Source organism: Myxocyprinus asiaticus, chromosome 41 (assembly GCF_019703515.2).
Source record: "Myxocyprinus asiaticus isolate MX2 ecotype Aquarium Trade chromosome 41, UBuf_Myxa_2, whole genome shotgun sequence".
NCBI classification, from domain to species: domain Eukaryota; kingdom Metazoa; phylum Chordata; class Actinopteri; order Cypriniformes; family Catostomidae; genus Myxocyprinus; species Myxocyprinus asiaticus.
In genome coordinates this window covers 28,799,168-28,825,060 of record NC_059384.1, presented here as the reverse complement: position 1 = coordinate 28,825,060, position 25,893 = coordinate 28,799,168, and the positions used below count along the sequence as shown (strand labels likewise).

The 25,893-nt window shown below is 38.7% G+C and overlaps 1 protein-coding gene across 6 annotated transcripts in view; it reads left to right on the top strand.

The window, feature by feature from the left end:
* The window catches only part of sugct (succinyl-CoA:glutarate-CoA transferase), a 162,814-nt gene that overhangs the window by 47,467 nt on the left and 89,454 nt on the right, over positions 1-25,893 (top strand). For 5 of the 6 annotated variants that reach the window (XM_051682672.1, XM_051682670.1, XM_051682673.1 and 2 more), the window contains 3 exons: positions 3,230-3,301; positions 3,484-3,581; positions 4,877-4,979. In XM_051682672.1, the coding sequence (XP_051538632.1) occupies positions 3,230-3,301; positions 3,484-3,581; positions 4,877-4,979 (273 nt within the window). Of the gene's footprint in view, positions 1-3,229; positions 3,302-3,483; positions 3,582-4,876; positions 4,980-7,180; positions 7,412-25,893 lie in introns of those variants that run through there. The other variant, XM_051682675.1, reaches the window with a different exon arrangement.

Below are 25,893 nucleotides of genomic sequence, written 5' to 3'. Positions count from 1 at the left end.
CATTGCAATAAACATTCTTTATTCCTGCATACCGACTCCCGGCTAAACCCGAATAACCGAACAAGTTGACCGGCGCATGCATTAAAATCTACTTGGTGTGTGTATGTTGTTAAAAACAAATGAAGATTAGAAATGAGGCTTATAGATTATATATTTATAAGCCTTATAAGATGGAGTGGTGGTGGCATAGTGGACTAAAGCACTGATCTGGTAAGCAAAAGTTTGTTGGTTCAATCCCCACAGCCACCACCATTGTGTCCTTGAGGAAGGCACTTAACTCCAGGTTGCTCTAGGGGGATTGTCCCTGTAATAAGTGCACTGTAAGTCGCTTTGGATAAAAGCATCTGCCAAATGCATAAATGTAAATATATTTAGAAGTAAGGCTTACATAATAAAACCTTAATGCCTCTGGTACAGAAAAGCTGTACCCCCATGAGAGAAAATAGAAAGTTCCCACACGAGGCGTTTGTACTGATTCGTCTGATGAACTTGAGCACAAACAGCGATAAAAGTCAAAGTGTGAACTGTCAATTATTGCATTTGAAACAACTGCCTTTTTGCTTTTTTATCCTGATGTAATGAACATTAAGCCTTACTATTTTGTTGTTGTTGTTGTTGTTTTTTATCACAAAAAAACATTCAGGGCTATTAACAAAAGTTTCGTGACTTCAGCCCTATCAGCCAGGGTCTAGCTACGCTGCTGTTTCATATGATCATTTAAAATGAACCCTCAATATTGTTTAATCACCTGCTGTGGCTCTGAATGTTCTCATCTCACATAATGATAAATGTTTACAGTATAATATTACGCAGAAAGCTCATTGCTATCTGTATCAGGTGTAGTAAAATAGTAAAATCTGTCTTCAGCTGATAATTAAGTTTGTTAGATGTACATTCGATGAAACAAACAACTTGCAACCAGGACAGATCTTGAGCTTTAAAATAGGATGATATTATATTTTAAGCCTCCTTTCATGAAACCACTGTCTAATGCAGGATATCATAAGTGGAAACTACAGTAAAAACTTTTATTATTGGAAGTGGAAGTTTTAAATTCTCTTCCCTGCTCAGTCAATCTCCACTTTAACTTTCACATTATTCTTCTTGTATTTTTGGTGATTCACATTCTTCATGCATATGCACCCTTCTGGACAGGGAGGATAATTTCTAGCAAAAATCTCTCACCCACACCTATCATATGACTTCTGAAGACATGGATTTAACCACTGGAGTCAAATGAGTTACTTTTATGCTGACCTATGTGATTTTTTTGAGAGTCAAAAGTTTGGTCACCATTCACTTGCATTGTATGGACCTACAGAACTGAAATATTCTTCTATAAATTGTAATTTGTGTTCTGCAGAAGAAAGTAAGTCATACATATCTGGGATGGCATGAGGGTTAGACAAGTTATAAGGAGCCGCTTTGAGATGAAGTGTGTTTGTGTGTGTACAGTATGTGTGTGTGCCTTCCTGCTGTTTCCCCAGGCATGTGACCTCGTGGCCTGTTCTTGATTTATTCATTTGAAATAATTGAATCTGATGGGCTTCATTGTGTCAAAACACTGTCTCATTAACTGTTGTCTGTGCACTTTGTTTCTCATTTAACCTACTGTACTGCCAGGGGTGGCATCAGAATAAACATACATAGAGCAAAAGCCCTTGTGCTAAGAGAGGCTAGTGTGATGAATGCACGCTTTCTTCTAAGGTGTGCAGCTGTGGCCAATAGACGAATAGCGATGTCTTCATTTACTCTTGCAGATGGTCCAATGGAAGCTGGTGAATTGCATCTGAGGAGGTAACGTTAGTTGAACTTTGTGTCTATCTGATGTAGGGATATGCAAAACTACATATTTTCTAAATCAAGCTGTCGGGTCGCTTGATCTTGCATCCCTATGTTAACCTAAAGACAAACATTTTAATTTCAATAAAAAAAAAAATTGTGTATCGCTTCTCCAATATAAACTATTCTTGGAAGTACTGAGATATATATATATATACTGTTTACAGTAAATCTGATGATTTAGCACTTAGTATTTTTGTCAAAGATGTTCTTTTTACCAAGCCTAATAAATTTATATTGGGGTGAAATTAAACAATATATTTACCATACCTATACTTGTACTGGGAACTTGAATGTCACCAAATTGTAGGAACGACAATCCTTTTTAGTTGATGCAAAAATGTCTGAAAGGGGATGTTGCTTGACAGTAATCCAGCTGAATAGGGTTGATGTCAGCGTACATGAACTTTCAAAAGCAACATTTTGATTTCCTGTGTTGGAAAGTTGGAAATTTTCCATCAACCTCCTTGCCCCCTTTTGCACCGCCTTGGGGGATTGCAGACTTCAGTTTGAAAGCAGTTGAACTAGTTGGTGGAAGGACAACAAGTCGTGACCCGTCCCTAGTCTGAGTGCTCTGGTCAAGGTATTTTATTTTACAGGATGCTGATGAGAAAAAGGAAATGATTTTTGAGAGGAATTATTTTGTTTGACATACGTTGCATTTTGATTCCCATTGAATGTGGCTTCACTGGCTTTGGAAGATCGTCCCAGAGGTGCCGTTTGGTTTTGGTCCCTGATAGTTCTCTGCTTCTCAGCAGTTTTGTTGTTTTGTGCCGTTTTGTTGTGGATTATTGTTTATCTTACCTCTGTGACTGATGAACCCAATCGAGAACAGATCTCCTGTGAAAGTTGTGGGAGACAATGTGAAGATGTTGCTGAGTCTTGGTTTGGCTGCTTTCATGTGAATGTGGAACTATTACAAGAAGTCAGTGAGCCTGAAGCTGTTTTCAGTGGAATGGATGTCTAAATGTATTTATTGGCGGCCGATATCCACAAAATCTGACCTGAAGGTTTGTGGGACAGGTTAATTGTGGGACTTTGTGGGCCTCAACTGTTTTTGAAAGATTTCCTTTAAAAAGCCCATGTGCATACTGTAAATTCAGACTCACCTTGAGGATCTGATGCAAACTCCTGTCATGTAGGGTAATTTAGAAACACAAACAAGACTTCTCTAAGGTTTCCTTAAAAGGATAGAAGAGGCAGGTTTACATGAATTATTTTTGTCTTTTGCAGGGCTATACATTTAATTGCTCAAAGTTTCTAATATTGTCATTCTGTTTCTGTTTATAGCAGTCGGTGTGTGTGTGTTTTTTTCTTTATTACTTACATAATTTAGCTTTCAGTGTGTTCTGTATATGTACTTTATGTTAAATCACTGTGTTTGCAGGGTTTCAAGACCAAAGATGGATATCTTGTTGTGGCAGCGGGAAATGACCAGCAATTTATGAAAGTGTGCAAAGTAAGCAAAAATCATTAATTGTGTGCTTAAAAAGACACATGTTAATAAATCTAGCCATGCTTTATTTGTACATTTCAATCACAGCCATATTTTACAGCTGTATACATTTGTTTTGACAGATAGAAAAGGCTTATCATTTCCTAACACAGTTCTGTCACTTAACATGTGTCTGTGTTGCCAAGGTTCTGAGTTTGAATGGACTGGCAGAGAGCCCGAAATACAAAAGCAACACGTTAAGAGTTCAGCACCGGAAAGAGCTGTTGGAGGTTCTGTCTGAGAGGTAAGCCTCACCTTCTATTTACACTCAGAGAAATGTCAAAAATAATGCAGGAACCAGGATTGTGTGACGTTCAGATTTGAATTGAGAATGCCTTTTATATACCAATTAAGTAGAATTGAATTAAGTATAAATGTTTGAAATGCCACCTATTGTCATTAATTTAATTTAATTTAATTTAATTTGGCGTAAAAGCATTGTTCATTGATAGTTTATGTAATGTTTAGTTAAATAATCTTAACAAATACATCCTTTTTTGAAGTAATTTAATTTAATTTAATTTGTAACACTTTACTATAAGGTTTTATTTGTTATCATTTATGAAAATACAACTGTTCATTTGTAGTTCCTGTTTGTTTATATGCATTAACCAAAGTTATATTTAAAAAATAAAAAAAAATATCATTAACAAAGATTAATAAATACTGTAAATATTGCTCATTGTTAGTTTATATAATGTAGTTTAATAACGTTAACAAAAACATTCTTATTTTATAATGTTATACATTTAAATTAAATTAAATGATAATTTAGTCAATATAGGCCTATTATCAATAAATTCATATTTTGATGCCAATAATTATTTTTTATAAAGGTATCTAAAACAATGTGTTGGACTTTTGGTAGTGCAGGGAATAATTAGTCAAAGTTAATTATGTAATTATTTATGCTTTGTCACAAAACTTGCGTTAGACTAATGATATTCCTCTGCTGTGTGACTGCATTGATTTTCTTCGAATTCAGTAAAATTCCTCTACATGTCATTCCAATTCAGCACACTGTGATATTTGGCTAATTTAATTTAAATCCAAACTCATTTGGAGGAGATACTATAGCTATTACCCCAGTGTTCAGCCAAGAATCCTGGTCCTCATTGGCTTCTATCTGATGCAGTTTCCAGTCAAAGGGTCTGGGAGACTTTAATAAGACGACAAATCAATGACTCTAGACTTTTAATTGTATTTTCATGAACCCGCACATATTTCACCATCTGTACAAAAATTCAAATGGCACATTCTGTTTGGATGAATCAGCATCTGAACTAAAGATCAAGTATGTTAACAATATGAGAAACTTTGTATGTTTCAAATATCGCAAGAAAAAGTGGACTTCAGTTACTTTTGGATATATGAAGTTAAATATTTCAAAGGCCTCTTGTCCTTTTGGGGGGCGGGCAGAGGATTTGGCCAAATGTGACTTGAATTTTTGGTCATGTTATCCTATCCTTGCACTGTTTTCCAGTACCCCTCCCTTCTGTCCTTTTCCAAATCTCCACTCAGTCCTCTGTCCTCCCTCAGGTTCATGGAGAAGACGACCGGGGAGTGGCTGAGACATTTTGAAGGCACAGGCGTCCCCTGTGGCCCTATTAACAATATTCAGCAGGTGTTCACAAACGCACAGGTTAGTTTGAGGTCACATCCACAGTTACACCTTCAAATGTAGTATATTCTTTAGTAAAGGATAACCTGACACCATGCAGTTGAGAAAGGTGTGTCCACTTGTTTTGTTCAGATAATACTGTTTAGCAAAACTTGCTTGGTTAAAAAAACAAGCGTTAAGTCTGTTTCTTTGATCCACATCATTAGCTAATAAAGTCAGAAGTGAAATGCTATCATATGTACAGGCCCCCAGAGCATGTACTTTAACACTGCTGGAATTTGAACCTGTTCTTGTACACCAAAGATGCAGTTTCCCTGCACACACACACACACACACACACACACACACACACTTGAATGTTTAATTTCAACCACATGTTGGTTTGGAAAGTGCCTGCACTGATTTCAGTGCTCAGAAGTCACATTACCTTAGAGGTTAAAAGTGCTAATTTGTGATATTAGCAATGGAATTACTACTAATGTGAGTGCTGATTTTGGGAGCAGTATTTACATTAGTACTAGTTAAAATGTTAATTCTTGATATTAAAAATGGCATTTCATCTTGTAAAAAACAATATTCTTGATATCTGTAATAACATTTTTACTAGCAGAATATCACAATCATCTGTCATTCACTCCTATTCAAATCCAATTACAGATACCTTTTATTAATTCTTACTAGTTGAAATTCCAATTTCACTGTTGGTCAAAGTAGGCGTTCTTTCTGCTGGTTGCTCTAACATTATTGATGGGCTGCACAACTGGCCATAGATTTTTGTAAATCTGATCACAAATTTGTATTGCCTGTAGAAATAGGATGACATTCTATTTTAACAACAGTTCAGTTTTTGTATAACTAGAAATAAACACTCTGAAGGGCATTTGTATATACACTTCATCAATATCATTAACAAGATTAATGATTATCAATTCATGAATCAAACTTACCAGAAATTCTGACAATTAAACAAACTTTTCAAAAGTTTAACTTTTCTCAGCTTGTCATGTCGTTGGATATGCCCATATCGCATCACCCATCATACATCCAATTGCAAACTTGCATTGAAAATTAATGACTTAACGGACACTTTGCTGCCGCAAATTGCTGTCGGTATGAATGCCCCTTTCCACTACACTTAATACAGGGTCAGTTCCCATAGAGTAATCTGAGGTTAAGACCCTGCCACAACTGTGATGTGAGTTCATGAATCATCCCTTATGGGGTTCAAACCTTCAACCTTTTAGTCACAAGCCCAAATCTTAAACAACTAGGTTACATCCCCCTCTCAATCATATCATAATCATTAACATTAATGGTACAACAATAAAGTTATAAAAAGTGGGTAACACTTTACAGTAAGGTTCATTAACATTAGTTAACTACATTAACATGAACTAATGATGAACAATAATTTAAAGCATTAACTAATGTTAATTTTAACATATTACATTTTTAAAATGAAAAGTTGTATACATTAACATTAGATAATGCTTTATGAGCTAACATAAACTATAAATGAACAAATGTATTTTCATATTAACATGAACCTTTGTTTTTTTCTTCTTTTTTTTTTATTGCTGAAAAAAAATGTCATTGTTAATTAATGATACCTAATGCTAAATCTAATATTAACAAATACAAACTTATTGTAAAGTGTTACCAAAATTGGATAATGTGTTTACCAGTGTTACCATGATCATGGAAAGCCTGGAAGTATCAGGGAATCTTTAAATTATGATTTCCAGTCCTGGAAAAGTCATAGATATTAACAAAATCTGAAAAAGTCATGGACATTTCTGTAGTAAATATACATCCTTGTTTACTAGTTTTGCTCTGCTATCAAATATTTCATAGCTTAGAAATGGCTCATTTTGAATGCAGTAACTATAAAATGATTTTTAAAAACCATTTCTAGTACCATGAATGACTGGAAAAGTCATGGAAAAATCATGTAAATACATTCAGTAAACACATTTGTATCTGTACCCTGTTCAGAAACTAGTTGTCTAACTAAACGAGTTATCTAACCTTAAAATATGACTTCATTATTTTTTTTTATTATAGTATATCTGGTCAGTGCATCTCTAAGGACTTTTACAAGTTAAAAGATAACAAAGGTTATCTAGAAGTCAGTCAGGTGTCATGTAGCACATTCAGCATCTGTATCAGCCGAAGTTTATCCAGAAACGCCCAATACAGTTACATTCTGGCATTTTTGACAGCTGAGGATGATGAATCCATCTGGAGATGCTATCTGACAGAGGACACCACAAAGCCATCGCTCCTTTTGACTGAGCGAGGAAACCAATAACATCCAGCGTTCACTGGAGAAATCAGCAGTAGCTGCGAGGGCACTGAGGAAATTAGCCGACAGACGTGAAGAGCAAGCTGAGGAGAAGATTCAGGAGAAGGGACAGCTGCACATGCAAGGGGTAGAAAGCCAGATGTGGAAATGTGGAGTCAGTGGACGAGGAGGGGTGCTAGGAAGAGATAAATGAGGAAAGCAGATGGAAAAGGGTAGGGCTGTTAAGGAAACTCATGTTGCATTTTTGTTGGAAGCATAGAGGTAATGTGGCCTGATGAACTGATATAGTAGTAGAGCTTCCCAGGGGTTTGTCATTTTGACCAGAGTTTGAAACAAAACATTGTCAATAAATTTTTAAACTGCTGCCGTTATTCTGGTGACCTTCATTCAAAGCTGTATCTTCAGTAACTGTAACTTCCACCTTTTGATGCACAACAATTCAGAGTTCGCTTTTAAGGTGGTAACTTCGACACTGCATCAGTAGCTGATGCAATGGCTAATGGGTAATCACGCCAATCTGTTGGCAGATGGCGCTTGACGCTCTGCTCCTGATGCAAGCTTCATTGCGGGAATATATAATGGAGCACAATACCATTTCATCAGAATTTCTCTCTTCAGGATCACCATTTCATCTCTTGTGCTCTGGATGCCCAAATCTTCTCTATGTCATTGAATCTGCACACCTTAACAGGGAGTGGATTATCTTCTTCCTCCCTGCTTGTGCTCAGACGAAAATCATATCCTTTATCACTCCCGTGTTTGAAACCCTATTAAATTGTGATTGTGTTTTGTCTTTTTAAAATTTTTCAACATCAAGATTTTTTCACAAAAGTTTTACAACTTGTGAGCATTACATCCCTCTGTCTGATGGCCACGAGTGCTGCGAACGAATGAAATTCAAGATGCTGTGCTCCTGGCTAGCCTTCTTTCTGAAGGACAATGCCAGTCCTCCTAACTCCAACTACTTCTGCAACTCCAAAGGAACCGCTTGAGGAAGGCGTGTGAGGCCAGGATGATGAGTGCAGATAATTTGAGTAGGATTTGTTGCTGGCGCAGGCCTTGTATGCCTTCCCGTCTCCATTTCAAGCATCTTCGCCCATTCAGTTCACCTGTGACGATCTGCACCCCACGATTGGCGCACATGGTGCGATCACGTTTGGCAGTTATGACAAAGAAGGGGACACTATATCTCTCTCAGCGTCTGAAGGTGAGGTCTGGTCTCACTCAGCTGGGTATTTCCCGAGCATTCTTGGCTTGATGAACGGTACTTACCGATCCGGCGTGACTCCGTGTCCTGCCATTCGGTACCGTTTTTCCCTGAGCTGCACGACCAGCTGGTCATGTGTGATGTGGGCCCTACTCTGTGTGAATGCACGTTTCCGGTGCAAAGAGGCTATGCTGGAATTCCCCCAGTGGAAGAGGCATTAGAGGCCCATTTATGCTTCTCCTCTGCACTGTTGGCTTACATTTGTGGACGTAGGCAAGGCCTACACAGCGGCAGGCCAGGCTGGTTTGGTTCTGCACACCATAGTGGTCTTGCTGGCCTACCAGGTTGACTTGCTTAAGGATATGGACAAGAACGGCCAGAACGCAAGTCGTTTAAAGAGTTTTGTCACACCACTGATCCTGTGTTTCAGACTACTAAAGTCACCACCCAATCCATCGGCCAGTCTTTGGTAGCCTGGTGTCCATAGAGCGTCATCTCTGGCTCAACTAGACAGAGATACATGATAAGGACAACGCTGTGTTGCTTGACACCCTGGTGTTGCAACAGTGCCCCTTTGATGAAGCCACAAGTACTTTCAGTGAACGTTTCCAAGCAGCTTAAGAGCAGTCAAGCATCAAGCGTTCCAGCACATCTTGCCAAGGTTCTGTGGTGTAATTGACTCGCTCGCGCTCTTCCTGCTAAATGCAGTGCCCCCGCCACTTAAGCTCCCAAGAATGTGAAGACCAAGCCAACAGCTAGGCCCCAGCGGCCATGGCCTAAGCATATAATTGTACTCTCCAGCACTTGTCCCAGCAGAAAGCATCCTTCTAGTCAGGGCAAGCACTCCTGATGTTCGTGTACCATGCATCGGGGACCAGAGCTCAAGAGACTGTTCGCTCCGGCTACAAAGAATGTCCGGACTACTCTTCCGTGTCCCTGTAGAATTACCCCCGCTGTCCCAGCTGAGCCTCTGTGTCCTCTAGCCCATTACGTGTACTCCTGCCGTGGTCTTTCAGGCAATTCCAGTTGGGTGCTGTGTATAATCAAACATTGTTACCCTCTTCAGTTCTCGAGGCAGCCGCCTTGCTTCAACAGCGTTTTGTCCTTCACCATGATGTTGCGGGACACGCCAGTCTTGTGCTAAGAGGTACGAAGTCTCCATGTTAAAAAGCCATAGAGATGTGGGTGTGATGCACAGAAAAGCTTCTACAGACGTATTTTCTGGTCTCTAAAAAGGACAGTGGGCTGAGGCCAATTCTGGACTTGAGATGCTTGAACCGGACACTGGCAAGGTCTCCTTTCACAATAGTCACTCTGAGACCGTTTTTTTTTTTTTTTCTCATATCTGCCCTCTGGATTAGTTTGTGTCGATCAACCTAAAAGATGCATACTTTCATGTACAGAGAGTCCCTCGTCACAGGCCATTCTTGAGATTTGCCATCGAGGGCACTGCATGCCAGTTCAAAGACCTGCTCTTCGGCTTGTCCCTAGCTCTATTCACAAAACATTCACGTAATGTGAAATAGTGATGTGCCGCTGCCTAGTCAAACTAATTATTTGTAAAATGCCTGCATTTTATCAGTAAGGCATTGCGCTTGGCCAGGTGGCGAGACGCAAAGTTGTCACAATGGATGCATCTAACACAGGCTGGGGAGCCCTGTGCGATGGTCATCCAACCTTTAGCACCTGGACAGGTGCACGAGTGGTAAGGCACATAATTGCCTGGAGCTGCTTGCAGTCTTCCTTGCTCTCATAGCTTTTCATCAGTTGTGCAGGGCTTTAACTTTCTAAACCAGACACACAACACTGCAGTTGTGGTGTACATAAACTGCCAGGGGAGGAGTGCAGTCGCACCCAATGTTGAACCTGGCACATGAGCTTCTCCTCTGCTGTGAAAAGAATGGTTATTGTGTTTCTCTCTTCCCTTCCTATTGTTCAGTATGAAGGTGAGACTATGTCAACGTCTTTCAACATGCATCAGGGGTGGGCTACTGACGCAGGGTTACAGCCGTAATCAGTATGTTCTTCCTCTTCATGAAGCATAACTTACACTCTTCCGGTCTCTCTTGTCCAAACAACTTGTGAATTTTGATGTTATCAAGTATCCTCTTGTAGAAATAGCATTATTCAAGATATCTTTTGAGGTACAATTGGTAGCCTCTGCAAGTCACGTCAAGCCCCACAAAGCTTACAAATTTTAAATGCTCACAGCTTTGAACTCTTATAAAGTTCTCACTTTATTATGTCACACAAATAAACAATGTTCTACATCAATTAAAACTAATAAACCACACACAGCTCTTTTTTTTTCAAAGTGGAATTCATTTGAAGAAATTATCCAGGCATGCATGACTGAAAATTTATTGTTGAGCCTCTCATTATGTCATCTTCATCTTCTACCAGTTCTTTGAAGTATGTTTGGGTTCACTTAAATGACTACAGCTTAATTTGAAGCCCATTTGATGCTGGAAAGATAATGCAATGACGAAAGTGTTGTTAGCCGTTACAGATTGTTTGTTAGAGGTCTTAATTTTTTTGTTGGACCTCTTCAACTACATGTCATCAAATGAGTGGAAGAAGTTTATTGCCCCTGTTTCCAGTGACGTTTGTTTGACATGCATGTAGTATCAGGTTTCTCATACTTCTTCATTTTCATAAATTACATATGTAACAGTTAGATTACATTTTGATCTTGAGCTATTGCTGGTCAGTCTTGTTCCCCGGTTGCAGTCCGAATGTAACAAAAATGTGCAATCGCAAATTTCACAATTGAGCCACCACTCGGATTAGGCCCAGCAAAGTATTAATATTAATATTCCATTTCCAAAGCATCAGGCCTGTCTTATCAGGTGCCAGGCACAGATGTTGGACTTGGACAAAATGGCTTCCAGATGTGAGCATGGTTGAATACAGAGTAATATCATGAACGAAAAAAAAAAAGAAATCTGAAGAATAGTCCATTCCTATTTTGAGCTTCCAAGCGTCAATGAATATCTGGTTGTTATTGGTGTGTTTGAGTCTGTGCATGAGTGAATAAAACATTCAAATTATATCCTAGACTGGTGTCATCATCCATCACTCGCAAAAAGCTGAGGGCGATCCTGTTTATCTGAATCTTGTTTGAAGTGCATAGTCCCTCTGAACCAGAGTTTGTTCCTGAGAATCCATGCAGGGCTCAGATTGAAATCCACACCATGATCTCCAACTCTGTGACTTACAAAGTCAAGCAATAATTTGTAAATCCTGTTGAAAACTTTTAGAAATTCTTGGTTGATCTAATTTTTTTTTTCAAACTTCACTGAGAGCACTAAGTGACTGCAAAGCCTTGGTGAATAGCGTCCTGTTCCATGTAATTTAACTTCCTCAGTGCATGCCTTACCTTCTGCATGCCAAGATACATGTCGAAACTACAAACAGTCAATGAGTTTTACGAAAATAAATAAAAGTAATACCTCGAGGAGGACACTATTTGCTGACAAACATGTTAAGCGTGTCTCAGTGGATTGAATGATGACCTCTAGTCTTCCTGTAAGATTTCCCCCCTTCATTTTTTTGCAATTCAATGTGGAGATTTTGGAGTAAACCAGCTGCACACAATAACAGATAATTACAGACGTTTGTGTTGTCTCACGGTAGAGTTTTCCATTGAATGTTTACAAGTAAAGGGATGTTTCCGGGCCCCGTGGACTTTCAAATGCATTCAGATGAGTGAACTTAAGCAGTGAAGCTTAAACAGATGTTGTAGGCAGCACTGTCAGAGGTTGAAGAGGGCACCCAGTCTCATGTTGAGCTCTAACACTGTTGCTGCAGTAATTGGTCCAGTCATGTGAAAATATCCATTAATTTAGATTGACTCAGTAGAAGAATTGTTTAATTTTTTTTGTATTTTTTTTTTAAAGTCAAACTTAATAAAGTCCCATAAAGATTTGCCGTAGATGCTTCAGTTTGGGTTGGCAGCTCAAACCACTTTAAAATCTCTGTCAGCTTCCTCAGTGTGCTTTTTACCAGACGACCTATGCCTGCTACTAGCTCATTTTATTTGAATTGGCTCCCTAACTCTAATCTGTGTGAGTAATGAAGATTTACTCTGAAAGCTTGCTCTTTTCCTGGCTGAAGACACAAGGATGTTTGCCATTGTTATGGCCTAGAGGTGAAAATGAAGGTACTGTGTACTGTAACTAGATTGGTTTGACCATCTTTGAAGCTGTAATTACACTGAGCACACAAACAGTTGTTTGTGTTTGAAAGAAGTTCACTACTGTTGTCTGTTGGGAGCAAAACAGTTGGACACTTTGAATAACCCTCAATGGGCCTGGACATATTTGTCACTGACTTCATCAGTTATCTTTGAGTTGCATAGCAGAGAGTTACAAGAAAGGAAAGACTGACTAAATGATTGCATCAGCAATTAATGAATAGGGGAGACCAGGGCTAGTTGTCCAAAGGGGAAGTTAGGGTTAGGGGTTGGGGTTAGGGCTATATCTCAGTAACTTAGATTTGGAGTCAAAAGTCCATTGTGCAAATGTGTATTTTTTTATTTTTTTTATAGCAGAGGTTTTGTATATTGATTTCAAACATCTAGTTCAAAACCCTTAAGATATTTTTTTTTGTGAATTCTATTCTCCAAGGTAACTTTAACTATCATAAAATGTTTGTTCTAGTTCTTGGGTAAACAAACAAACATAATTAAACCATACTGGCATGCATTCAGTTAAGGGTCAACTATATTATGAAGGCATATTTTTATGTCCCATTGTTCCATTGGGACAACTTCCGGTAGAGTGAACGCTGGCGTGTTTGTCTGCCGCTGTTCTCCAAGTTCTTTTCAATGTTTTTAGACGCTTTTGTTTTTAGTGGCCTTTTGTATGAGCAACTTCAGGAAATCTAGTTTTGTACTTATCTTTAATGGACAATTTTATGGATTTTTGACTTTTTTGTTTGTTTGAAATCTATGCTACACCTCATGTCTGACTGGATTACTTCAAAGGAAATTAACACCGCTGCACTCACTGATGGTCTTCGCTGGGACTGATACGTGCAGTCTTAAACAGGCTGCTTGATTCCCTGTCCATCGTCAACGTCCACTGGGGTTGGAGCGCGTGGACTTTGAATTTGAGTCGTGTTGGTGGATGCATTGAGGATGTTCTGCCGTCTGTTGCCCATCTTGGCCTACTGGTGTTTTGCTGTTTGCCCTTGCCAGTTTCAGTGGAGAGCCCCCTGCTTGTTTGCAAGTCCATGCAATCATCTTTCTTCTGATATTTTTTTATTCTACTCATCTCTGGATTTAAGGAATTTGAATTCCTCGGACCGCCTGTCAGATGGAGTATACAACTATTGCACTACACTTGGAATTGCGCGTTGCCCCCGATATGTCCATCGAGGGTCACAACGACATCCATGCAGATTACCGGCTGATTACCCTGACAACCACCACATACCGGCCATCTGGTCTTCACGCCGTCGCCCTTCGACTGGTGCAAGTGATGTGAAGCGGGGTGTCAATTTTGATAATCTCAGCTTGCTGAAACGCACATCTTTTATTTCACCGCAAAACACAGATGTTGCCACTATTAAGATGGCCCTCATTAATGCACGTTCAATATCGAACATGTCTTTTATTCTGAATTACTTTTTTATATCATGATCATTGGACCTTTTATTCATCACTGAGACCTGGCTAAATCCTGGCGAACAAATGGCCCTGGGGGATCTAACACCGCCAGGCTGTGACTTTTTTTAATTCCCCACGGACCTCAGGACGAGGAGGTGGCGTTGCGACTGTTTTTAGAAACTCTTTTAATTGCAGAACACTACCTATGGACATGTCTTCCAGTTTTGAGGTCCAAATCTTAAGGATTGACATCTTGGGTCCTACTTTCTGTGCACTTTTGTACAGACCTCCCAGATTTAATAAGGACCTTATCCAACAATTTTCGGACATTCTCTCTGGACTGGTGTCTCGTGGTGATAGACTCCTGATTCTTGGGGATTTTAATATTCATGTATGCTGTCTATCAAAACCTCTGGTAAATGAATTTATCTCCCTCACTTTAAATATCTTTCAATTTTGTACGACATGTCACTGGTCCTACTCACAATATGTGTCATACATTAGATCTTGTGTTGTCTTATGGTCTTTCTGTATCCAACTTAGAGGTCTTAGATATTGGCATTTCTGACCATTATTCAATAATGTTTGAGTCTATCTCTACGTGTCCGCTCCCTACTTTTTCTCAGTGCTTACATCACTCCTGGTACATTCACTCATCTACTGCCCAATGCATTTCACAGATGATGTCATAGCTGGACTCGACACTGAATCATTGGTTGAAGCTTTTAATAAATCTTGTACTTTTACACTTGATAATGTCGCACTGCTCAAGCCAAGGAGAATTAAGGGTGTTTCACAGCCTTGGTTAAATTATGTCATCTGCGCTCTCAGACAAGAGTTCAGAAAAGTGGAAATGAGACATGCTTCAAGTCTCTTATGATATTTTAAAGGAGTGTTTAACAAACTATCAGAGAGCTGTAAAGAAAGCGAAAGCCAAGTTTTTCTCTACGTTAATCTCTGATAACGCAAATCGACCAAAAGTATTGTTCAAAACAATTGATTCTGTTTTAAACCCAACTAAAAATGCTTTTCTGGACGCCACCCAAGAGAACTGTGAAATATTATTAAACTTCTTTACTCACAAAATTGAGCAGATTAAAGATGTGATTGTACTTTCACAATTTGATCAACCACTAATTCCTTCCCTGTCCAGCTCCCTGACTCACTTTGAACCAGTTAAATCAGAACAGTTAGCAGATGTAGTCTCTAAGATGAAGTGTTCCAGTTACAAGCTGGATATTCTTTCTCCATGCCTTCTTAAAGAAGTTTTCATGACTATCAGTTCCAGTGTGACAGCTATAATTAACAGCTCATTAGCAAGTGGAGTTGTTCCAAGTAGTTTTAAACATGCGATTCTACATCCTTTGTTAAAAAAACCTTTTTTGGATCCGACAATACACAACAATTACAGACCAATGTCCAAACTACCTTTTAATTCCAAGATTTTGGAGAGAGTTGTTTATTCGCAGCTCTACCCATATCTAAATACAATTTTAGATACATTTCAGTCTGGTTTCAGACCCTTGCACAGCACTGAATCTGCATTGTTGAAGGTCACTAATTATATTTTTTCTCTCCATGGATTCAGGTTCACCTGTCATCTTAGTTTTATTAGATCTCAGTGCCGTGTTCAACACTATTGACCATAATATTCTCCTCAATCGTCTAGAATGTATGGCTGGCATCCAGGGTATGGCCCTACAGTGATTTTCATCCTATCTAAAAGAAAGGATGTTCTCTGTAATTTTTCTTCTACGTCGGCTCAGTTACAGTGTGGTGTCCCTCAAGGGTCGATTTTAGGACCCTTGTAATTTTCACTGTTTATGCTTCCTCTGAGCTCTATTTTTCTGAAGTACAGCATATCTTATCACTGTTATGCTGACAATTCCCAATTTTACTTCCCAGTGAATGTAGACAAGAATTGTTCATCTGAGAACGCCCTAAATTGCTTCAGAGATTTTTAACTTTGGCTGGCAAACAATTAAATGAAAGCAAAACTGAAGTTCTGATTTTAGGTTCCTCCATGTCCTCCTTACCTGGCCTTGTTGCCCAGTTAGGTCCTCTGTCGTCGAATGTACAAGATCATGTGAGGGGGTCTTGGAGTGATTTTAGACTCCTTGTTACTTTTCAGTAAGCATATCAGTGCTGTTGTCAAGGGTAGCTTTTTCCACCTGAGATCTATCACTAAAATAAAAAATTGTCTTTCCAGTAAAGACTTGGAAATTCTGATCCACTCACTTATTACATCAAGGTTAGAGTATTGCAACTCATTGTACATTGGTCTGCCCCAAACTGCATTATCCCACCTACAGCTTTTTCATTTAACAGCGTCAAGAAAGAAGGATAACATTTCCCCGGTTTTAGCATCTCTACACTGGCTTCCTGTGAAATTCAGGGTCGATTTTAAAATTCTGATTTATGTCTACAAGGCACTATCTGCTCTCGCGCCCCAATATATCAGTGACCTTCTACACCCTTACTCCCCCAGCAGAGCGCTCAGGTCTTCTGATCAACTTTTATTAAGGGCTCCTCATTGTCGCTATAGATCTAAGGGTGACCGTGCCTTTTCTGTGATAGGTCCTAATCTCTGGAACAGTCTCGCTTTCCATGTGAGGTCAGCTTCATCATTGGCCATTTTTAAATCTTCTTTAAAAACATATTTTTATTCTGTAGCTTTTGAATAGATCAATGAATAGTTTGAAATGGATAAATACATGATGTTGTATTTTAAATGTTTTTATTTACTTTATTATGTTTTATATTTAACTTTAAATCAATCTGTTTTTATATCACTTTGTTTGTTTGATCTGTAAAGCACTTTGGGTCAACTTTTGTTGTTTTAAAATGTGCTCTATAAATAAAGGGTGACTTGACTTGACTTAACCCATATAATGACAACATTGGGGCAAGTTGTCACAAAAGGTCAACATGAGCTCAATGAGCTGTATCTTATTTCCAGGGGCAATAACGGTGAAATTGTTCAATTACCTTTTTGTAGCCAAGACTTGAAGGAATGTGGCTATGCAAAAATGTACTTTCAAAAACAACTCTTCCCTGAGAAATATTCACCAGATAAAAAGTGTGACAACTAGCCATGGTTTCCTCTACCCTGATTTGCAATGTGTTTAACCGACCACTGGTTTTCTCATCAATTCTAGTGTTTGGCTAGATCATAGATCTCTCACCACTCAAGAGGTGTGATAACTAAATGGCAAAGTAAATGAAATGACTAAATCAAAGCCATTTGTTCTGTTTACTTTGCTTTGCAGTCAATAAATGTCAGGATCAGAGCCTAGACAACATTTCCATGGGATGTTGATTTATGGTTGGCGGTATTGCTCTTGGATGGATTGGCTAACAAGAATAAACAGGCATAATAGAAATTATTGGAGGCACTGCATGACTGTTGGGGAAATAACTGGTGTTAATTACAACGTGAATTCCCAAGCTGCTGATTTTCCCATGGTCTGCATCCAAAGTTCACCCTACTTTTCTATTTTTGTATAGGGTAAATGTCTGTGGGTTAAAAGAATAATGTTCTTAAACTACGCTGAAAGGTAAGAATAAATATAAATCGGTCAAAACAAGACACGATAATTTGATTTGTCCACAAATATTTTGTGGAACTGTTCATACATTAGCTTGCTTCCTTAACCACAACATTTTCTGTACTCTTGGCACTACGTTTGGTACACACAATATCGTACCATATCACATTTTTTATTAATCTTCCTTGGAGAAAGTGAGCAAGATCCCTGAGTCTACAATGGAACATTTTGTATTCTTAGTTTCTGTATTGAAGTCCTGTCAATTTGCAAGTAAATGATGACAGAAGTTTCATTTTTGGGTGAACTATCCCTTTAAGCTGCAAGTTACACCATCCACCTCTGTTGTTCTTTTTTCATCCTTTGGAGTCCCTGTGCTGAATACTCTGACCAGCCAGTGGACTGTTGCTTTATTTCACCTGGGATTAATCTCCCCATGAGCTGAGTAAATGAAAGAGAAGTGTGTGATTGTGGAGCATTTTTCACATTGCAAGAACAATGGCATCCACCCAGTGGTCATAGTCAATTAAACTAAGCAGCTGTTGAGCAGAATGGGCTACAGTAAGAGTGAATTGTACATGTGGACATCTGGCCTGCATTAGGGCACAAGCAAAAATGTTAAACTGAGCAGTGTTCAGGGGCCTGGGTAGCTCAGTGGTAAAAGATGCTGGCTACCACCCCTGGAGTTCGCTAGTTCGAATCCCAGGGCGTGCTGAGTGACTCCAGCCAGGTCTCCTAAGCAACCAAATTGGCCCGGTTGCTAGGGAGGGTAGAGCCACAAGGGGTAACCTCCTCGTGGTCACTATAATGTGGTTCATTCTTGGTGGGGCACGTGGTGAGTTAAGCGTGGATGCCGCGGTGGATGGTGTGAAGCCTCCACATACGCTATGTCTCTGTGGCAACGCACTCAACAAGCCACGTGTTAAGATGCGTGGGTTGATGGTCTCAGACGCGGAGGCAACTGGGATTCATCCTCCGCCACTCGGATTGAGGCGAATCACTACGTGACCATGAGGACTTAAAAGCGCACTGGGAATTGGGTGAAAAAAAAAAAACTGCGCAGGGTCCATAACTATAAATGTTTTTTTTTTTTTTTTTTTTTTTATAAATGCACCTCTAAATGAGGATTAGAGAGCAGGTCTCAAATGAAAATCTGTGGGGTGATTCATATGACTGAATTACTTCAATAGCTCATCTGTCACTGCATGTTGATATCAGACACATTGAAGAAATAATGTGTAGTTCTTGTGCGTGTGTATGTATGTGCTTTTTAAAGTTTTCCCACTGGATGGCAATTACCTTTTAAAGTCGCATGTAACCGGAAAAGTTTAAAACATTTACACCTTAAACTTTTACATCTCAATGCATTTTTTGACTACCGTGATATGTGGACATAGTTTACACCTGTATTTAGCACTGTCCATTTGTAATCGGATCAGAATCGAGAACACATCTTAAAGGGATAGTTCACCAAATAATGAAACTTCTCTCATCACATCACATAGTCGTCCCAGATGTGTGAATTTCTTTCTTCAGCAGAACATAAGCAAAGATTTTTAGAAGAATATTTCAGCTCTGTAGGTACTTCCAATGCAAGTGAATGGTGGCCAGACCTTTGTAGCTCCAAAAATCACATAAAGGAAACATATAAGTAATCCATATGACTCCAGTGTTTAAATCTATATCTTCAGAAGTGATATAATTGGTGTGGGTGAGAAACAGATCTAAATTTAAGTCATGTTTTACTCTCAATCTCCAATTTACTTTTACATCTGAAAGTCACATGTGGTGCCTGATTAGTTTCACTTTCACATCTGAAAGTAAGAGTGAAAGTGGAGATTAAGAGTAAAAAAGGACTTAAATATTGATCTGTTTCTCACCCAAACTTATCATATTCTGTCTGAAGGTTTAACCACTGGAGTTACTTTTATAAAATCTATGTGATTTTTTTTTTTTTAAGGTACGAAAGTCGGGCCACCATTCACTTGCATTGTATTTACCTAAAGAGCCGAGATATTCTTCTGAAAGTCTTTGCTTGTGTTCTTCTGAAGAAAGAAAATCATACACATCTGGGATGGCATGAGTAAATGATATAATTTTCATTTTTGGGTGAACTATCCCTTTAATACCAGGTGTAAATGGGGTCTTAGATATAAGGTGTTAAGGTGTCTTAATACAACTTAAGTTCCTGTAAATTTAAAGTTCATTAAACTCAAAACAATAAAACAATTCAGGTTTCTTAAAAGTAGTCCGTTTTGTTAACTGAAAAGAAAGAGAAAGTTCTAAATGCTCATCAGGGTTAATTTATTTAAACAAATTTGCATGATTTACATTTTTCCTACTCAATACAATTAATTACTTTGAGAATTAGAGTTTACAGTGTTCACTTGAGATTGGACTTCCTCATGAAGTCCACATCACTGCATTCTTGGGTTGCCACACATACCAAGACCATCTAGGATTGTTGTCTGTTCTAGAAAAAACCTTGATTTGCTGGAAGACTAGAATTAAAGTATTGCAAATCAATGTGCCTTTACCTTCTCTGCAAATGATACCAGAAACGATAGCTAGAAGGACACTAGGGACATTTAATTTCAAAGACAAAAGTCAGTGAGCCTAACAGCTTGGACACACCCCGTGACACTGGGACGTCTGGTCAGCCTACCTGTGGTGCTTCAATTAAAAAGTGTCAAAAACCCAATAACTAAAATAAAAAATAGAGGAAGGATCTTTATTGTGAGCTCAGGCAAGTGCAGCCGAGCTTGCAAAAGGGCTGTAAACATCCTAAGTATCTGAAGATGGTAACTCTCACTTTGACCGTAAAAAGCAAAGCAAATTCACAGATGCCACGGCAATAGTCGAATGGAGGCTGCATCATTTGTCTACAAAGCTAGCTCACCGTGGCTCCTCTCTATAAGCCTGAATCTGTTTCCGTTTAGAAGGAAGTATTTAAATTTTTGGGATGAGTTAAATGCGCCTCCTGATATATTGTGATAGCTCTGCAATATGGAGGAATTTATGCCTTCTGACTTGTGGGAGGACATTTATATGTCCAAATGGCCCCCAAACATCCTGCCATCCTGTGAGGGTGAGGGATAAGAAAACTGTGAAACTGCGATCTGGAAGTTAACTTTGTGTGTCTACAAGGTGCCATAAATGTCACTACACATGTGCTGGCCTTTAAGTGTGTTTGCGAGCTGTAAGGCATTTCAGTATGCCACTTTGATATGCCTCCAATGGTTGGGGGTGCTTTACTTTCATTCTGTATTATACATCAACACATCACTTCAACTTTCTCCCACCATGCCGTCCAGAATAGGAGAGTCATTTTACTTAATTGCTCCTGGATTATGGCGTAGATCAGCACAGCTGTACACATCTTCATATGATGAGCTGCAGGTGAAGATATTCATCTCATGATCACCCTCCAAAACTGATTGGCACACATAGATTTTTGACCATTACAAGTGTTGTATAAAGTACCCAATTGTCATACATAAGTAAAAGTAAAGATGCCTTTATGGAATTTTACTCAAGTGCAGGTTATAGCTCATGAGAAAAATGCTTAAAATAGCTGATATGAAGTGTACCGAAGAATCCAAAGTGCAAGTAAACTGCATGAAAATGGCACAGCTGATTATACCCATGGTTTAGCTGTGTGGCAGGGTGGTGCTGCAAGCAGGGCTAAAGAGTAACGATGGACCGAACAGAAACTGAGACGCAAAAACCATATATGCAAGGTATGCAACAGACAGGGCACCAAGGGGTCCCCCTTTACATGACGCCCTGTGCGTTGCATACCTTGCAAATATGGCGGCCCACTAAATTGGGGCACAATCTCCACAAACTACCCTGGCTCAACTCATATAAGGGGACTACAACCCCCCCCCCCCCCCCCCCCCCCCCCCCGCACACACACACACACACACGCTCGACAGATACAAGGGGTGCGAAAGTTAGTGTTGCATACCTACTCGAAAATGGGTAGTTGCGCCCTTGACCAGAATATTGTTATTAACTTATTAACTAAATATAGCACATGTGAAGAGTTATCCAGGAATGGCGGAAGAGCTGAAAAAGTCTCGCACATAACTTCATCTGTATTTCACAATATGCAAGACACTATACGTGTCTGAAGCATGTCAATACAGAAGCATGTCAAATCTTAACTATAACAAAAACGTTGTCTGCAGTGCTTTTCATGTAGAGTTCAAAGTGGAGCTTAAGCTGGCACTGACGCCCTGACATGAATCATGAATACAGCTTTATGATGGCCTCAGTCTGCCAGTTGATTAATATTGTGGAGTAGGAGAGTTTAAGAGATTTAATGCTTATTGCAATAAATATGCAACCTATGGAGGGGCTAGCTCTTTTAATTAGTCATCCTACTACTTAGACTTTGGGAAACATTTGATGTTATTTGAATTGTTACTATTTTAGTGCATTTCAGTCTTTATACTGTGGAAGGCTTTGTTTAGAAAATGTTAATAAAGCATTATGTTGTTGTTTTTTTTTTTCTTTCCTAAAAAGCAAATAAATGCATTTTTACTGGGAAAAAAAGTATATATAGAGTTACATTTCACTACTTCTGTGATTAATTGTGATTAACTATGACAAATTATGCAGTTAATCACAATTAACTTAAAAAAAAAAAACAACTATGTGATTAATCACAATTAAAAATGTGAATTGACTGACAGCAATAAATATAATATAATTAATGCTGTCAGTCAATTAAAAAACAATCATTTTGGAAATGCTGAAATTTGACGCTATATATAATAATTTTCCTGTCAAAATGCATTTATTTCTATTTTAGGGAATAAAACAAAACAGAATGTAACAATATAATTCTTTATTAAAATGTTCCAAACAAAGCTTTCCACAGTAAAGATGCACTAAAATAGCACTAATTCAAGTAACATTAAATGCTTCCCAAAGTCTTACTGGGGGTTTGACTAATTAAAAGAACTAGTCTTCCCAAAGGTTTCATATACATTACAATGGGCATTAAATCTCTTAAACTCTCATCCTCCACAATATTAATCTGCCAGCAGACTGTGGCTATCCACTTTCTTATAGCAATCGTGAATTGAACTTCACGTGAAGAGCGCTTGCAGATAAAAACGTCTCATTCTGCTTTTTCGTGATAGTTAAGACATGACGTGATTCTGTGGTAATTTAAATGCTTGATTTCTATCACAAGTCCCATCCGGGCTTGTTTTGTACATTAAATAGCATTAAGAGGTCTTCTCCGTCTTTTTATCACAGAAGCGCTGTTGTGTGTGTGTGTGCAGAGATTTTTTGATTTACTGAGATAATGACCTCCGCGTCTCTATCAATGGAGAGAGTGTAACGGATTGACGAGTTATGCTATTTTATGCTAAGCTTGTAGGCTCACCTTGGTAAAAGGGCTCTGGTGTGTGTTTGTGGTGTGTGTGTCAGTGTAATGACTCCGGGTAGAAACATTACAAAGGTTCCGTCCTGCCCAGTATGTGTTTGTGTTGTCTTAACGGTAAATGCGTTAATCGTGATTAAGAAAAATTAACATATTAAGCTTTTTAAATTAATTGCATGTGTTAACTCGTTAATTCTAAATATAATATAGTATCATATGATATAATAGCTATTCAGGTTGACGGGGTTCCAACAGCAATAGTGTAAATGCAAAATGGACCAAGACTAAAGTTGACCAAAAAGTTTGTAAAAATTAAATATGAATAAGTGACTTCTTAAGGTTTATGGAGCACATATACACCTATGAAAAAAGCATGAAAATTAATTGTTATAATTGTGAAAGCCCCAAAATGGACAATTAATCGGCATAATCGCCATAATCGCGAGAGCCCTAAAACAGACAATTAATCGTGACAGCCCTAAGTAAAAGTATATATTTTTTCATATATAAAGGTAAATATAAAAAAAACCTGTACTTAAGTACACTAATTAAGGGGTAATTACCCATTAACCCTATTTTTTAATAAAATTAAGTTTACCGGCTGCTTTCCCTGGTGGTAATAGCGGAAAGTTTATTATGGCAGGCAGATAGCACAGAAGCCCAATCTGTAATGAGCCTAATTGAAATAAAAAGGAGGCATGTTGGTGCAGAAAAGAATGACAGAAAGTTACTTTAATGTCCATTTAAATACTCAAAATGCAGCGCTGTTTCAGCACTGATTGCTCCTGTTTATATTAGATTGGAGGTGGTTAGTGAATAAGACACATAGTTTTTGAATACATACCACACGCAGAAGTGGCGCAAATGTTTAGTGCATTCACCCCACGGCGCTTTTCTATAAAAGCACCTCTTAACAAAAGAGTTCAGTCACCATAACATCATGTCTAATAATATAAAAATTTCAGTTGAGCTTTAGGAATAACCAATCAAATATTTAATGTCTACAATGCTTATTTCTTAGTACAAATGGTATCATAAGTAAAACATATAAAAACGTCGAAACACACTCATAAGATTGTGTGATGTCAGAGGCAGCAAACAATACTTCCATGCTACCTTCAAAAACTGACCATTATGCTTTCTGTGAAGGCAGCATCTTATTGTGAAAATCCTCTCTGCCATTCAGTTCCTCTTTCAAACTCTTTTCTAATAAAATGGGGATGTGTGGGAAAGACTTTGATTGAAGGCAGGGAAGGATGGAGCGGCTTCTCTTGTACTTATAAAGATGTAAAGGGAGAGACAGACTGAGAAGGGGTCTGATTTATGGAGTGTCCTTCGTGTTACCTGCTGTGCTTGGCCACGGGGTCCCTAGAGGTGAGGAGCAGAGGACAAATGGGTGTCAGACACGTTCGATACCGACCCGGAGCAGCTGCCTGAGCGTAATGAATCCCCAAATGAGAATGTCGGTCAGTCACAAGACTCTTTGCTGGCACAGAATCTTCTGAAATGCCTGTGTTCATCTGCTTCATTGGACCTCAAACCATCTGTAAAAAAAGAGGAGCCTTCATAAGGCTGCAAAGTGTGAATCTAATATTTTCACCTTGAATACAACATTTATTTTCATGTGAGGAGTACGTCAAAACAGCCCTAGGGTGGAATCTTATAAACTTTGCCATGATTCAAATTTTGCACCAGCAGAAATGGGGTTTGATACCAGAATTTTTTTGGGCATCATGAAAACTGCAGTCTATTCCAGAGATATGACCCTGTTTCCACCTGGTATTACGATGCGTCTCGAGTGATCCGGTCTCATGTGGTCAGGTGAGACACATCACTGTTTACACCTGGTCACTTAAATGTGTTTCCTGTGATCACTTGTGTTCGGATTTGGAGGGGAGGGTCTCTGTTTCATGATGACACATCAGTCACTATGTAAGCGTGTTACTGCCTGATATAAAAGCACAACAAACTCAGAAAAGACAAAGCGTGAAAAAAATGGTGCACTGTTTCTCCCAGATACGGTTGAAATGTAATCTTAGCACAAACGCAACATGTCAAGCAGAATTATCTGTTATTTTAGTGGATTACCTGTATTAACCTTTTCACACATGAGTTTCTCCTATAGTGACGGATCTCCCAGCATGAGTTCTTTAATGCACTCTATAATTACAACTAATGTTACCCTACACTTCACATTAGATACACTGAAGGACAGATTATATATTATCAAAAATATAATGTGGTTTTTAGATGTTTATAATGATTGATTATGATAGATAAGATGTGATCGCAAATGCGCTTGTCGGCTATGCGCGCCGCCATATTTTTGTTGCAATGCAAGATGGCATTCGGAGTCAACTCTTCATAGAACCATACAAAAGGAGGAGCATAGAAGGTTCTAAAAACCTTGCACTTCCACTCTCCCAGCCCCGGAAGTGGTTATGACTGACGGGAATGGGAGAAGGCTCGAGTGGACTGATTAATTTATATATTCTTTGTTTGATGTCAGAAAACATGGCCGCAGCGCTGCATCAAAACAGTGCGTTCTGACAGTAACAGCTTTATACTTTTAATTAGTGATTGTTTGAAAGTTTGTAACATAAAATAAAGATGTTGAAAGTGTGTTGAAAAAAATTGTGATGTTGAAAAGACTATTTGAGCAGCTGGTTCATTATGACATCCAGTTCAGTCCCTCTTTTGCTTGTAAACATGAATGCAGATCACACCAGTTTGATTTTACACATCTGAGCCCAGCCTAGTGCAATCACACCTGTTTGATCGTACATGCGAAAGGGTTAAAGGAGCTTCAGGTGTCCGTGCTTGTCATCTTGATATAAGAAACACTAAAGAAGATCTGTGAAGCTCTTGT